The sequence below is a fragment of the Daldinia caldariorum genome (genome assembly GCF_022478825.1).
Source record: "Daldinia caldariorum strain CBS 122874 unplaced genomic scaffold F4812scaffold_8, whole genome shotgun sequence".
In the NCBI taxonomy this organism is placed as follows: domain Eukaryota; kingdom Fungi; phylum Ascomycota; class Sordariomycetes; order Xylariales; family Hypoxylaceae; genus Daldinia; species Daldinia caldariorum.
Genome location: NW_025953044.1, coordinates 1 through 14,032, shown reverse-complemented (window position 1 = coordinate 14,032; position 14,032 = coordinate 1). Strand labels below are relative to the sequence as shown.

Sequence of the window (14,032 nt, the reverse complement as noted above, 5' to 3'; positions counted from 1 at the left end):
AATCCATATGCTGTGTATCCAACATTTTAGTGATTCCCACGAAGTACTTCCTGCGTCATCGAGTTTACGTACCTACCTAGGTAGACAGCAATAGTACTATGAGCTTGATCAACATGAACTCGACATCGGAAATTGGACCGCGACTCCATGAACAAACTCCTACGATATATGAACAAGCACGCAGGCCAGCCACGGTATTTTTCCCACTCCCAATGAAGTGACTAGTAGTTCAAAGTCAAACATGGACGAAAACCCCGTATGCATTATCGGAATAGGTATAGAACCTCAATCACTGCTCCATGTAGTGAGTGATCTTACTAAAGTCCGCCGTGTTCAGGTTGCCATCTTCCGGGGGGCATTCGATCGCCTTCCGACCTCTGGGATTTCCTTGCCAAGAAACAGAATGCTCAATCGGTTGTCCCAAGCAACCGTTTCAACGTAAAAGGTTTCTACGATTCAGATGGCAATAGAGCCGGGGCGATGAATGCAAATGGCGGTTATTTCATCCAAGAAGATGTCCGCCTCTTCGAGAACACATTTTTTGGCATTAACAATATGGAGGCGGCTTATAGTAAGTCATACGACACGTCAGTGTGATATTCGATTCTCCAGGACGGGTCTCCTTACTCGCTTATTGTATACCCATCCGTTGAAGCGAATGGCTGACCGGGAACAATCAAGTGGATCCTCAGCAACGAAAGCTCCTTGAGGTGGTGTTTGAGTGCCTTGAGAACTCTGGGGACACACTCGAAGGGATCTCCGGTACTAATACTGGGGTGTACGTGGGCAGCTTCACGGTGGACCACCAGACCATGCAAGCGCGAGACCCAGATACTATCCACAGGTATAGCGCAACAGGAGTTGGCACAACAATTCTAGCGAATCGAATCAGTCACGTATTTAATCTCCAGGGGCCAAGGTACGTCCCTTGATCAAGCAACACATGTGTGTAAGGGTGTCTGACTAAATAATACTCAGCTTCACCTTGGACACGGCATGTTCATCTTCGATATACTGTCTAGATAGTGCTGTCAATGCCCTCAAGCGCGGCGACTGTGACAGTGCCATTGTCGCTGCTGTAAACTTGATCGCCGCTCCAGAACAATGCCTTGCGTCCATGAAGGCGGGCGTTTTGTCACCTACCTCTACCTGTCATACATTTGATGCTTCAGCCGATGGCTATGGGCGGGCTGATGCTGTAAATGCCATCTATTTAAAGCGCATGTCTTCGGCGATGAGAGATAAAAATAAGATCCGGGCGGTCATCCGTGCGACTGCTGTAAACTCGTGAGTAGATAGGCCCGTAAAGTATACGCGAATATCTCATTTAACGTGTCGCTTTAGGAATGGCAGGACTCCTGGTATCACTCAACCAAGTGCCAAGTTGCAGGAGGCCGTGATTAGGAAAGCCTACAGCAGCGCTGGCTTAATGTTCGCTGATACGGATTACGTTGAATGCCACGGCACTGGGACTCCCGTTGGAGACCCCATCGAAGTAGACGCAATCGCGCGTTGTTTCTCACGATCCAGAGAACTACCTCTACTTATCGGGGCCGTAAGTTCCCCCTTTAAAAGATTGCAGTATAGCGACGAAGTTGCCCTACTGCTTGGCTGGTGAATCTGGGCTCATGTGGTTTACTTCATTGGTATATCATACTGACATCGCATTAGGTGAAAACAAATCTAGGTGGGTTTGCGTCCTGGAACAGCCGTAGTAAAGCTACTAGGGCTAGTGGCTGATATCATTACTTAGGACACAGCGAAGCAGCCAGTGGAATCACCTCACTTATTAAAGTCATCTTGGCTCTTGAGCACGGCAGGATCCCACCTACGCGTGGTGTTGTCAGACTGAATCCCAATCGTGAGTGCTTCCCGTATTCACAGCGATTTGCTGAACACTTACACAAATAGTGCGGCTCGAATCTTCGAACATGAGAATAGTGACAGAGATGGAAGAATGGCCTAGACCCACGCGTAGGGCAAGTGTCAACTCCTTTGGCTACGGAGGTGAGCTGCAAGCACCTTGCAAACGGGAGAAGAAGCTTACTTGGAAAAGGCGCGAATGCACATGCTATTCTTGAGGCATTTGACACTCACATTGCAGCTCCCGATCATCTACCAGAACATGATTATTATGCGGCAATTGCTAGTCAACAGCTAATCATACCTGTCTCAGCTTTCTCGGAGAAATCACTTGAGTCCCGTATCCGGCAGATATGTGAGATGATTCCAACCTGTGGCTGGAACACACTACAAAGCCTCGCATATACTCTCAGCACGCGCAGATCCAAGCTAAAATACAGGCAGTTATTATTAGTTAAGCCTAGCGATGGTGGGAGACCCAGCGGGTCGCGTGTGAAGTCGGCAAACCATACCAATGGATGTACGCAAGACCCTTTGCCTTACGCCTTCGTATTCACGGGTCAAGGGGCTCACTACGCCGGCATGGCTAGAGAGCTTCTTGAACGGAGTGATGATTTTCGGGCCACTATTCAGGAACTGGACCACACTCTACAGGCCATTGCACCAGAAAAGGCACCCACCTGGTGTATAGAATGGTCCATTGCTGAACACGCAGCGACAAGTCCGACCTATGGCGCCACATTCAGCCAGACAGTCTGCACCGCTATACAGATCGCTATCGTCAATATACTTCGCTGCTGGAATATCAATCCTGTTGCTGTTATCGGCCATTCGTCTGGAGAGATTGCTGCTGCTTATAGTGCAGGCCTGATCAGCCAAAGCCAGGCTATACTGACGGCATACTTCAGAGGTTACGCAGTTGATCAGCTACATACGATGGGATTAATGATGGCTGTTGGTATCGATATTAAGACCGCCCAAAATCTTATCCAGCAGAATGGTCTCAACGATCATGTCTGCGTTGCGTGTGTTAACGCGCCAGAGAGTTTAACACTCAGCGGAACAACCGAAGGAATCAAGCTTCTACAGCAGCATATACAGGAGCAGAACAAGTTCTGTCGGATACTGCTCACGGATGGGCGTGCCTATCATTCTCACATGATAATAGAAGTTGGCGAAGCCTACGAGGAAGCGTTGCGTCCGATATACAAAGGTCACCAGAATAGCGGCTCGACTCACGGGATAGTTCAGATGTGTTCCTCGGTAGGGAATATCGGTGACGCATTGATGACACCAGATACTAGCACAGACTGGGCTAGATATTGGCGAGACAACCTCGAAAATCCAGTCCAATTTGACTCTGCCTTGAGAAGCCTAGTAGCTTCTACGGATCTCCAGTTCATAGAAGTCGGCCCACATCCGGCTTTGAAAGGACCGGTGAATCAAATCCTTGCAAGCATGATGGTCAATTCTGATCGTTTCCGCTATGCTCCGACCTTGGTCCGGGATCGAGACGCGGACTTATGCATGAAGGAATTGGCTGGTACGCTGTTCATGCATGGACATGATCTTAACTGGGAGAAAGTCAATTCTGTCGACCTAAGCAACCAGGTTCCCATCCATAATCTTCCTCCCTATCCCTGGGACTACAGCACAAAGCTACTCTATCATGAGTCACGTTCGAGTCGCGAACTTCGCAATCGCAAACATGTGCGCCACGAACTGTTAGGATCGCAGCAGTACGCCGGTAATGGTATTGACTGGAACTGGCGCAATCACAGCGTGCGTCTCGAAGAGATGCCCTGGATGCGAGACCATACAGTTAGTGGCCAGGTAGTTTTCCCAGCCGCTGGCTACCTTGCCATGGTCATAGAAGGACTCAATCAGATCCAAGACGCTAAAGAGCCGTCATATCCACCCCTTCTCGCCTTCGAGTTCCGCAGTGTAAGTTTCAACACTGCGCTTATAATCGACGATCAAAATGGCCTCTTAGCGGAAGATACCGAACTGCACACTACCATATCACCACGAAAAATCTCAACGATGAATACTTCTTCCTATTGGTATGATTTCTCCATCTCGTCGTATAAAACCGGTAAATCAACTGTCCACTGCGTAGGCAGTGTCCGGGAAGTAGACAACTCAGGACTTGATCAAAGCGTCACTATCGCCCAAGTAGAACGATTCGAGAGAGTTTGTACAGAACGGTGGTACGATAAATTCGCGTTGCAAGGTCTGGAATTTGGTAGAGCATTCCGTTCGGTTCCCTTCCTTGATCAAGATAAGAGCAGGGAACGAACAGAGGCCGTAGGTATCATTCGCATGAGACCTCCGGCTTCCGAAAGCGAAGGCACATTCTACCCAGTTCATCCCATTACCATCGACGCATGTCTACAAGCAGGTATCATGAGCACATGTGCAGGTAATGTGAGTGAGCTCCAGGCATATCTTCCGGTATTCATCAAGGAATGTCGAATTGACATCTCGTCTCCCCCCGAGTCGGTCGACTTGGAGGCCAAAGTTCATGCGCAGTCCAAAAGGACTGGTGTTTCCACTCGGAGGATATCCTGCACCCTTCGAGACTCGGCAAACAAAGCAGTGATTCATATGGAAGACGTACGAATGTCTTTATATTTGGGAAGTGCCTCCAGGGATTCAGCAAACCCGGGAGAAAATCCAGACGGTGAACGCCACCCATGCCTGTATGTCAACTGGAAACCTGATATTCAATGTCTGCAGTCTGGGTCTGAGGCTCCATTGCAGGACTACATTGCCTCTTTCATTGAGAAACAGGATGCAGACCTTGTTGATGACGAGAACGTCGCGGCTATCGGCTCGTTGCTCGACCTCGCTGGTCATAAGAAGCCACAGATGCGCGTTCTCGAGCTCGGAGACAGTTCTAACTGTAAATCCAGCCGGTGGTCGACATTTCTCAATAGAAATACCCCATTTTCATGCTGCGGGACGTGGAGGACCGCCAGAATTGTGAACGACGGAAAATTGTCAGTCGATAATGAAGATGATGGTCCATTTGATGTAATCATTATCACAGGGGTAAGTGATTGTCGCTCTCACATTCTCAACAGGTATACATACCTAAGGTACTTACACCATCTATAGCCGAGCACTTCGGAAAAGTGCTGGGGATCCTGTTCCAAGTCAATCATATCTATTCTTGCCAATGATGGTATTATCATAACTCGCCAGTCACCTGCGGCTCGGGCATCTTTGGAAGCGGCAGGCTTGTGGCTGGTTGAAATTGACAGAATGACCCTTTTATCTAGACGTTTATCCGATACCGAAGTTCTCAGAAACAAGACGTTTATCATTCTGGTATGTATTGTTACCCATATCCATCCCCTGAAAACTAAAACATCGTTATCTTACGTTATGCATAGGTTCATGACCCTTCTACGACACTCTCGGAGTTTGCATCATTCCTGTCAGTTCAGCTTCAACAAACAATTGCAGATTCTGAAGTGAAGATAACTTCAATTTGCGATGTCCAACAGATAGCGTCGTCCCAAAACTTAGTCTTCATCTCCTTGCTCGAACTGGAGGTTCCTTACCTAGCAACGATGGGCCAGCCGGAGATAGACCTCCTTCACAACATCAGCAACGCAGCCACTCATCTCCTCTGGGTCACTGGCGCTGGCATGCTAACTGAAGAAAATTCCAAGCCTGATCTGACTCTTTCCAGTGGACTATCACGGGCTTTAATGCTGGAACAACCCTCATTGCGATTCGCTGTCCTAGACGTGGGGCCCGAAGCCTTCCAAGCGCCCACTATACAACTGACATGCAACAACATTATTCGCACCCTGATTCCAACGGACGAGTCAGATGATAAGGAGTATGCCCAACTGCACGGTATGCTCTACACCAGCCGTTTTGAACCTGCGTCCAACTTTAATTCTCTGTTTCAAAACCGGATCCAGTCGAAAGACCGCTTCGAAAACATTCCACTCAACGAAGCGAAACCAGCTCAGCTATCTGTTGGGAAGGTAGGTGTCATGGATACCATCCATTTCCAACAAGTAAGGGAGCCATCAAGCGACCCACCCTCCGGCTTCGCAGATATTGAGATGCAAGTCATGAGTTTGAACGCCAAAGATGTATACGCCCTGAACGGACGGGTAGAGACTCAGAAGGGGACTACTGCCATGGAATTCGGTGGAGTAGTAGTAGCGATAGGTCCCGGAGTTCCAGATACTCAGCTGAAGATCGGCGATAGAGTCATTGTCGTCATCCCAAACCATTTCACCACGACGGTACGGGTGCCTGTCTGGGCGGCCCATCGGATTAATTCGGACGAGGACCTGACTATCATGTCGGGCCTTCCTGTAGCTTATAGCACTGCACTCTATGCGTTAAATGATCGCGCCAATCTTCGGTCTGGCGAGTCGATTATGATCCATTCCGGAACAGGTGCGCTTGGCATAGCAGCTATTGTTATTGCCCAACGCATTGGCGCCACTGTTTACACTACGGTTGGCTCGTCTGTGAAGAGAGACTGGATTATTAATAATCTGGGCTTACCAACTTCAAATATCTTTAGCTCCCGCGATGCCAACGATTTCGTTGCCGGCGTGAGAAAAGCAACACGAGGGCGTGGAGTTGACGTGATCGTCAACTCTCTTACGGGCGACCTTATGCACGACAGCTGGGATTGTCTAGCTCAGTTCGGCCGCTTTATCGAAGTTGGCAAGCGGGAGCTTGTCGACGCCGGTAAATTAGATATGTCCGTCTTCCTAAGGAACGCGACTTTCACTGCCTTCGATCTAAGCGAGTTATATTTTCACAGGGACCAATTCTATCGCGAGATGCTTGTCAGGTAAGCAGTAACAGTTCAGAGGCGTGATTCTCGGTTTTCAATTGAGGAGTTCGTTGACTTGTGTACCTAGCAAAATGAGGGAGGTGCTTGACTTGTTCCGCGCGAAGGAGATCAAGCCACTTCCCACCCAATGCTTCGATGTATCGGAGATCACAAGTGCCTATCGCTACTTTTCGAAGCGCGATAGGGTGGGTAAAGTGGTCATCTCATTACGGGATCCAAGAAGTTCCATTCCAGTAGGTCGTCCCCTTCCCAAACCACACCTACACGACTAACCAAAACTAGGTATCACCAGCGAAGTATCTCACCATTCTTTATCCAGAGAAAGTCTATCTCCTTGTAGGATGCCTGGGCGGCCTCGGCCGTAGCTTAAGTAGTTGGTTATTATCGCGCGGCGCACGCAACTTTGTCTTTCTTGGTCGATCGGGCGACGACAGGCCAGCTGCGAAGGCGCTCGTATCCCAGCTTCAAGAAGCTGGCGCCGACGTCAGCACCGTGCGCGGAGACGTGTGCCTCCCCGATGACGTGGGTAATGCCATACAGTGCTGCGTTGACACGGGCTTGCCAATCGGGGGCGTCATACAAGCGTCGATGGGCCTTTCCGAAAGCCTGTTCTCGCGCATGAGCGGCGAGGCCTGGCAGAAGGCCGTCCGACCGAAATGGGCAGGAACACGGAATTTGGATTCTGCCATCCGCGGCCTCGACGATCAACTCGATTTCTTCATGCTCATGTCATCAATATCAGGGAGCGTGGGTACGGCAACAGAGAGCAATTATTGCGCGGCAAACAGTTTTCTCGATGCGTTCGCGCGGAAGGGCCGGCGAGAAGGGCGCCCTTACATCTCCCTTGGGCTGGGCATGGTGTCCGAGGTAGGATATTTGCACGAGAACCCCGAGATCGAGGCGTTGTTGCTACGTAGAGGAATTCAACCTCTCAACGAAGAGGAGTTCTTGCAGATGGTGGACTTTTCTCTGATGTCGGCTAAAGGCATATCTACCACTTCCACCTCTTTCTCTTCATCATCTTTTTCGTCTTCTTCGCATATCCTGACTGGTCTCGAACCTCTCAGACTTCGGCAGTTGAGAAGCCAGGGTTTCGACATAAGCCACGGCGCCACTCAGGATCCGCGTTCATCCATTTTATCTGCGGCCCTTCAAGCCGATAAGCAAACCAACGGCAGTGCGACCGAACTACTCCAAGATATGGCCGTAGCTCCGTGGCTGATGAGTGTCCCACCAGGCGCTCTAGCAGCGCTTAAGAAACAGGCCGATGCTCCCACTCTAGAAGTCGCTATTCTACGACTAGCTAAGAAGTGCTTTTCCAACTTGATCCTATTACCTACAGAGCTTATCGACGATCACAAGGCCTTGAATGAATATGGAGTGGACAGCATGATTGCGTCTGAGTTCCGTACCTGGTTCTGGAATGCGTTCAAGGTAGACGTTTCTTTCCTTGACATTCTCAGCCAGGGGAAGTCGTTGCACGCACTTTCTGGTTCTCTTGTAGATAAACTAGCTAGAACTTAGGTTAATATTTAAAGACGGTGAGAAATTATATCAATTCATCACGTACATGTGATATTAAAGCTCTGGGATAAAAGGGGGATCAATTAGCCCTGATCCGCCAGCTCGAGCACGTGCAGGCGGACGTGTCACCTTACCTAATGCCCCTATTCCTTAATATATCCCCGATCCATTTTCATTTATCCTTATAACCGTAAGCTCAAAAAGACACATACCTACGGTACCCCTTGTTGTATACCCCTTTAGCGCGTCCTAAAGCTGTTTAATATTGAACTGGTACATGGACCCCACGTTGTACACGAGGCTACACCTCGGGACCGATGATTCCCGCACTTTCCAATAAGGCTGCCAGTAATTGTTGCAGCATTGAAATTAAATAGTTATCTACCTAGGCCTGCACTATGCAGTGTCCCCCCCAACCAGAAATCATGTCTCAAACCGGATATAAGCTGCGAATCTTACGCGAAGAGAGAAGCCTACCTTAGAGGCTGTTTGGGACAATAAGCGGTGCTTTGCTTATGGCTCGTGCTACCCTTGTAGATAAGTGTACATGATTCAGTATTACTTATGGGGGGATATTTATTATAATTTGGACGAATTAACATAAACTTTATTTTCAATAAGTTATTAAGTGTTTATAGTATTATGTGTATTAATAATATTTATTTTTACGAAAAGTAAAGTTATTTGCAATTTTATTATTATTATTTATTATAATATATTTACAAAGTATTAATATATTATAATTATAATTATAATATATATATATATATATTAAAAAAATTTTAAAATATTAATTACGTTATAAGTTACTCATTAAATACGTTATAAATTATTTATTAAATGCGCTATAAGCTATGTTAGTAAGTACGTACATAAAGTTATAAGCAATCGCTAGTAAAGCAATAACAGGTAAAGCAAATAACAATAGGGTGAAACTGGTATATTAATGATATTTAAGGAAGGAAAAATCTATCTGAGGCTAGCTAACAGTGTAATGTCCTTTTATACAGTAATAATAAATACATTATTCTTTCCTCTAATATTAGCAATAAAGCACCTTATCGGCGATAAGGTGCCCACATGTTAATGTAATATAACTATTAAGCTATTTATTAAATATATTATAAGTTATTTAAATACATTATAATTACAGGGTATTAAGCATTAAAATCAAAAATAAGCAAGTTAAAAGCACCTCGGAGGCTGCTTTTCGCTTTTCAAAAAAAAAAAAAAAAAAAAATAAGCGAAATTATTAAAGTTTATTGGATGCGTTTGGATGTACTATGGAGCTGCAAATAAGCCGAATTACAGTGGAGATAAGTTAAGCAATACCCTCAAACGCATTGCTGATACTTATGCTTACCCCCCATAAGTATTTCAATACTTATTGTCCCAAACAGCCTCTTAGGTTAGGTATCTACCTAAGGTATTAAGGTGGTAGCAATCATGAATCCTTGCCGCCTCGATCTGAATGCGAGGCCGTGGTTCCAGAGCGTCTGTATTGTGCCACTTATGTACAGTGGCCGATCTCATCCATGAAGTCCCGCCACCCGATTCTTTACCAGAAGACAAACGTGCCTAGATACGAACAAACTTCCATAGATCCGCAAGGCTCAGGCTACAGGAAGAAAAGTCTTGATTAGCTAGAAGTTGACTGTAGACTACCGTAACAGGTACCTATCAAACATAATCCATACGTATATCAATTACTCCGTAAAGGGTATCACGAGCCCTTGCTGCTCACACGCGGATCTGTCAAAGACACACTGCTGAGCCAAAAGTGTATTTATTAATGAGTTTAATAGCACAATTGCTATTACAGCCTATCTGACCTATGAGTGGTATTACCGCTCACAGGATACTTCCATGAACTTAATTGCAAGTCATTGCGCTCGTCGATCGGGTTGTACAAGTTTGATCCCGACTTCTTTCGAAAGAACAAAGACTTGAAAGGTCTAGACTGCGAATTGAATCCGCTCTCCACGCCTGCTGCCGTCCCCCGGCTGCCGCTCCTGGCGGAACGTATCAATCGATCCATCGACCCCATAGCCTGCTGAGTCAAATAAAGTATCGGCTTCGGGGTAGCAGGCGTGGTGAAAACCAAAAAGCCGGCGGCGACTTCGGCATTACATAGGATCGTCTGCGGTGATAGTTGGTACGTATAGTCGTCACTCGATACGTATGCGACAGAGAAGGCTATTCGGAGCGCCGCACAAACACAGGCCCTGTAGCGTCGTGCACATGAGCGACCAGAAGTATAGCATGTCGAACTAGGTTACAAAAAACCGCGAAACTCAAGCAAGATACGGGAGCATAGAAAAGAGGTCAACCTACAGATGGCCAATAATGAAGACGACGGAGCAGCCAACTTTCTTCCTCCGGGACATGTTCAGACGCCAGATAACTCCCTGTGGCAGGATAAGGATAGCGACGTCGAAGACGAGATTGACAATGGCAGATATTAGAGATAGGATGGCCGAGTATCTACAAGTACCACCAGGGATTGTCTTGTCCCAATAATACTCCCGTGGGGTGCATGCCGTGCACTCGAGGATGATATTTATAGTATAGTAGATCGCATTCAATGCGGCGATGATATAGCACGACCAGCGAAATGCTTTGCGGCTACCCGGCCCAAAAATCCGAGCCCATTCGAGGAGAATGGTTGACTTCAACGTTATCATGGTGGCGAGATATAGTTGAGTGCCGAGAAAGAGATTCTATAGAACAGCTCAGGTCAGCATAATGGCGGCCTAGCAGCCGGTCGAGAGCAAAATAAGCTGACGTAGTAGAACCATGCTAGATCTTTCAGTCGAAAGTCCCAGCCGTGGACGAAAAACCCCGAGGTGATAGCTATACGGAAGACGATGATGCATGCAGCAATGTAAGTCCCCTACGAGAGGAGAAAGCATTAGATTGGCGACTAAATACATCCGTTCCCGCGATTCTTACTATTGCAGGAATTATCAATGCTGTCGCTTAGTTAGCTGAGTTATAAGCGGCCGCTACGGAAATCAGGCTTACAGTCTCCAAGTGCTTGCGTATTCTTCGCGTAAAAGAGTCTCGCGTAGGCGCGAACTAAGAGGAATATCAATGATATGGCAAGAAAGAATGAGGTGAATCCAATGACCAGAGCATTGCGGTTTGGTGGGTTGTCTAGGTTAGACTCGATGCCATCGGGCGGCGACAGGACTGGACCATTGAGGTCAGGACTTTCAGCCATAATCGAGAAAAATTGAATTCAAGAATTTAAGTCGACACCTAGAATGTTGAATGAGGTCTTGACGACGATGGGATATCAAAGACGAGACGAATTCTACAGAGAGGAGAAGAGTTGGGTGCAATGTTCACCGACTGTACCAACCTTCTATATAGATACCTAGGTCAGGTAGGTCGGTATCTACCAGGTAGGTTAGGTACCTGGTATGTAGGAAGATAGGTAGGTACCTTATTCAGATATGTACCGTAGGTACTCAGCTACATATTCCAGTCCAAGTTGCTGTAGGATTGTCTGTCTCACATGAAGGATAAGGTAACCAACAGGCCGGCCTGCCCTACCTAGGCAATTGACGGCTGTGTCGTGTCGTGTAACACAGGTTGCATGTAAGGGGTAACCGGTCTGCCGGTGAGGGGCAGCCTGCGCTCGGCGCGGGCATAAATGGGATGGGACCACGGAAACTCTGTCATATATTTCCTTGTCGGCGATATTCGCACACGACGTCCCCATTGCAATTCGTTAGAGATCATTCGGCCATGGCAGAAGCACACGCAGACCCCAACCAGGACGCCCCTTACGATCTTATATACTGGCATGTTATTCCAGGCCGTGGCGAGCACATGCGGCTCTGCTTCGTCGAAGCTGGCGTCCCCTACTCCGATACCGCCTTTACTGAGGGTGGCATGGATACCTTGCATGCCCATATCAGCGAGCACAATACCGGCGATGACAAGAACCCTCCACCTTTCGCTCCCCCCATCCTTAAACATGGCGACCTGGTCATTTCACAAACGCCCAACATCTTGATGTATCTAGGTCCCAGACTCGGTCTGGCGGCTAACGAGGGCAACGACATCTTTAAAATTAATGCTCTTGCCCTGACCGCTTGGACGGCCTGAGCAACGAGGTACACAATTGTCACCACCCCATCGCTATCGATCTATATTACGAAGAGCAGAAGGAAGAATGCCTACGCCGAGTCAAAGATTGGGTAAAGAATCGTCTTCCCAAGTATCTCGGCTACTTCGAGCGTGTCCTCGCTGGTAAGGCGAGTGGCGAGGGACCGTGGCTGTACGGTGGTGTTCTCACGTGGGCCGACTTGGTCTTCTTCCAGGTAAACCCCAGTGTCTTTACTGCCCCGTATACTCATGATAGATTACGACGCTAACAGCAGACGCTTTTCAGACTCTTGATGGCACTACCTACTTCTTTCGCACAGCTGTCGCGGCTGCGAGGAAGTCTGGCAAGTACGACCGCGTCTTCCAGCACTACGAGGCAGTCAAGGCACGGCCGCGCATTGCCGAGTACCTCGCTAGTGATCGTCGTCAGAAATATTCCAATTATGGCGTCTATCGCTACTACGAGGAGTTGGATGTAGAGGCTGAAGAATAACAATGCTAATCATACTGGTCTTTTACACGGGGGTTTGTTGCTATTTACCTAGGTACCTAAAGTAGGCTTTCTGGAAAGCGAGAATCACCCCAGCCGGGCACAGAAGCGTAGCTTGGCGTGGTCCAGCGGCGAGGGAAACTGTGTTTTGATTCATGCGTCGGTTGTGGCTTGAAATCGGGACTACACTATCAGATAGTTTGGTCAACCCTGACCTTTAGTCGCTCTCCTTGCTATTTCAGAACGATTGCATTCGAGTCCTTCGGCCATGACTTATAGCCGCTGTCAATGAACTATTCCTGGACTTGGCCCAAATAAAATAGCCAACGCATCTACGTCGATCATATGAATTATTCGTATTTTCTTACCCTAGGTAGGTAGGTAATCCTGTCCATTTCCTCTCGGAGATATGGCCATGATACACTATTGCATTCTAAGTCTGATACTGTGTCATAATCGCTTCCGCGTCTGTTGGTATGACAAGGCTTATTGATTTCTCAATAAGGTGGTGCTGTATGGCGCCTGGAAAGCTGTGGTCAACTTTGTTATGTCTAATCAAGGAGAAACTAAAAGGGTTCGAACAGAATCGAAGAGGTGCGTACTGTCAAGAGGATCGAAGAGGATCTAAATAGAGCTACACTTCTCATTTGAAAAAGCAAGCCAGAATCAGAGCTGCACCCGTAAACACCATCGAGTAGATCTGTGGAATACCACCCGTACACCCTACGCGTAAGCCTCCGCTACCAGGGGCTTCTGGCCAGGAGGCATCAGAACCTGCAGATACGTGATTCCGGCGCCAAAGATCTGGCCTGCAATCTGCGGTCCGTTGAATCCAATACCTACCTCCGAAGCCGCCAGGAGCCAGGATTTACAACCCCATCCAGCGCGGTGCCGAAGCTAATGTCGTCAGCCTAGATCCTGTGGGGGGCTATTTGTGAAGCTGTGCCTGTACGAGGTGAACTGGATCTCACGCTGCTAGCCACACCCCTCCGTGGTGACTTCAGCCTCCTTCTTCAGTCGGCTAAGAACTTGAAAACACATGTGTATCACGGCGTCCGTAGGCGTGTTAGGGTTAGGGTTAGGGTTAGGGTTAGGGTTAGGGTTAGGGTTAGGGTTAGGGTTAGGGTTAGGGTTAGGGTTAGGGTTAGGGTTAGGGTTAGGGTTAGGGTTAGGGTTAGGGTTAGGGTTAGGGTTAGGGTTAG

At 47.8% G+C, this 14,032-nt stretch overlaps 3 protein-coding genes across 3 annotated transcripts; 2 read left to right on the top strand and 1 right to left on the bottom strand.

The window, feature by feature from the left end:
- Positions 1–241: 241 nt before the first annotated feature.
- F4812DRAFT_471144 (polyketide synthase) lies at positions 242–8,278 on the top strand (the record flags this gene model as incomplete). The annotated part of the gene is made up of 13 exons (XM_047939056.1): positions 242–275; positions 338–571; positions 682–919; positions 979–1,287; positions 1,345–1,555; positions 1,672–1,687; positions 1,754–1,861; positions 1,912–2,007; positions 2,057–4,917; positions 4,984–5,196; positions 5,262–6,697; positions 6,768–6,933; positions 6,983–8,278. 13 exons carry the CDS (start codon positions 242–244, stop codon positions 8,222–8,224), a joined length of 7,164 nt encoding a protein of 2,387 aa, XP_047790058.1. The 3' UTR covers positions 8,225–8,278.
- Positions 8,279–9,993: 1,715 nt separating this feature from the next.
- F4812DRAFT_427450 (uncharacterized protein) lies at positions 9,994–11,920 on the bottom strand. The gene is made up of 5 exons (XM_047934099.1): positions 11,249–11,920; positions 11,177–11,196; positions 11,010–11,117; positions 10,559–10,944; positions 9,994–10,449 (listed from the first exon to the last, which is right to left on the bottom strand). Exons 1-5 carry the CDS (start codon positions 11,445–11,447, stop codon positions 10,041–10,043), a joined length of 1,122 nt encoding a protein of 373 aa, XP_047790057.1. The 5' UTR covers positions 11,448–11,920; the 3' UTR covers positions 9,994–10,040.
- A 57-nt stretch (positions 11,921–11,977) lies between these two features.
- F4812DRAFT_471136 (glutathione S-transferase domain-containing protein) lies at positions 11,978–13,063 on the top strand (the record flags this gene model as incomplete). The annotated part of the gene is made up of 3 exons (XM_047939055.1): positions 11,978–12,249; positions 12,342–12,555; positions 12,627–13,063. 3 exons carry the CDS (start codon positions 11,978–11,980, stop codon positions 12,831–12,833), a joined length of 693 nt encoding a protein of 230 aa, XP_047790056.1. The 3' UTR covers positions 12,834–13,063.
- Between the last annotated feature and the right edge of the window lie 969 nt (positions 13,064–14,032).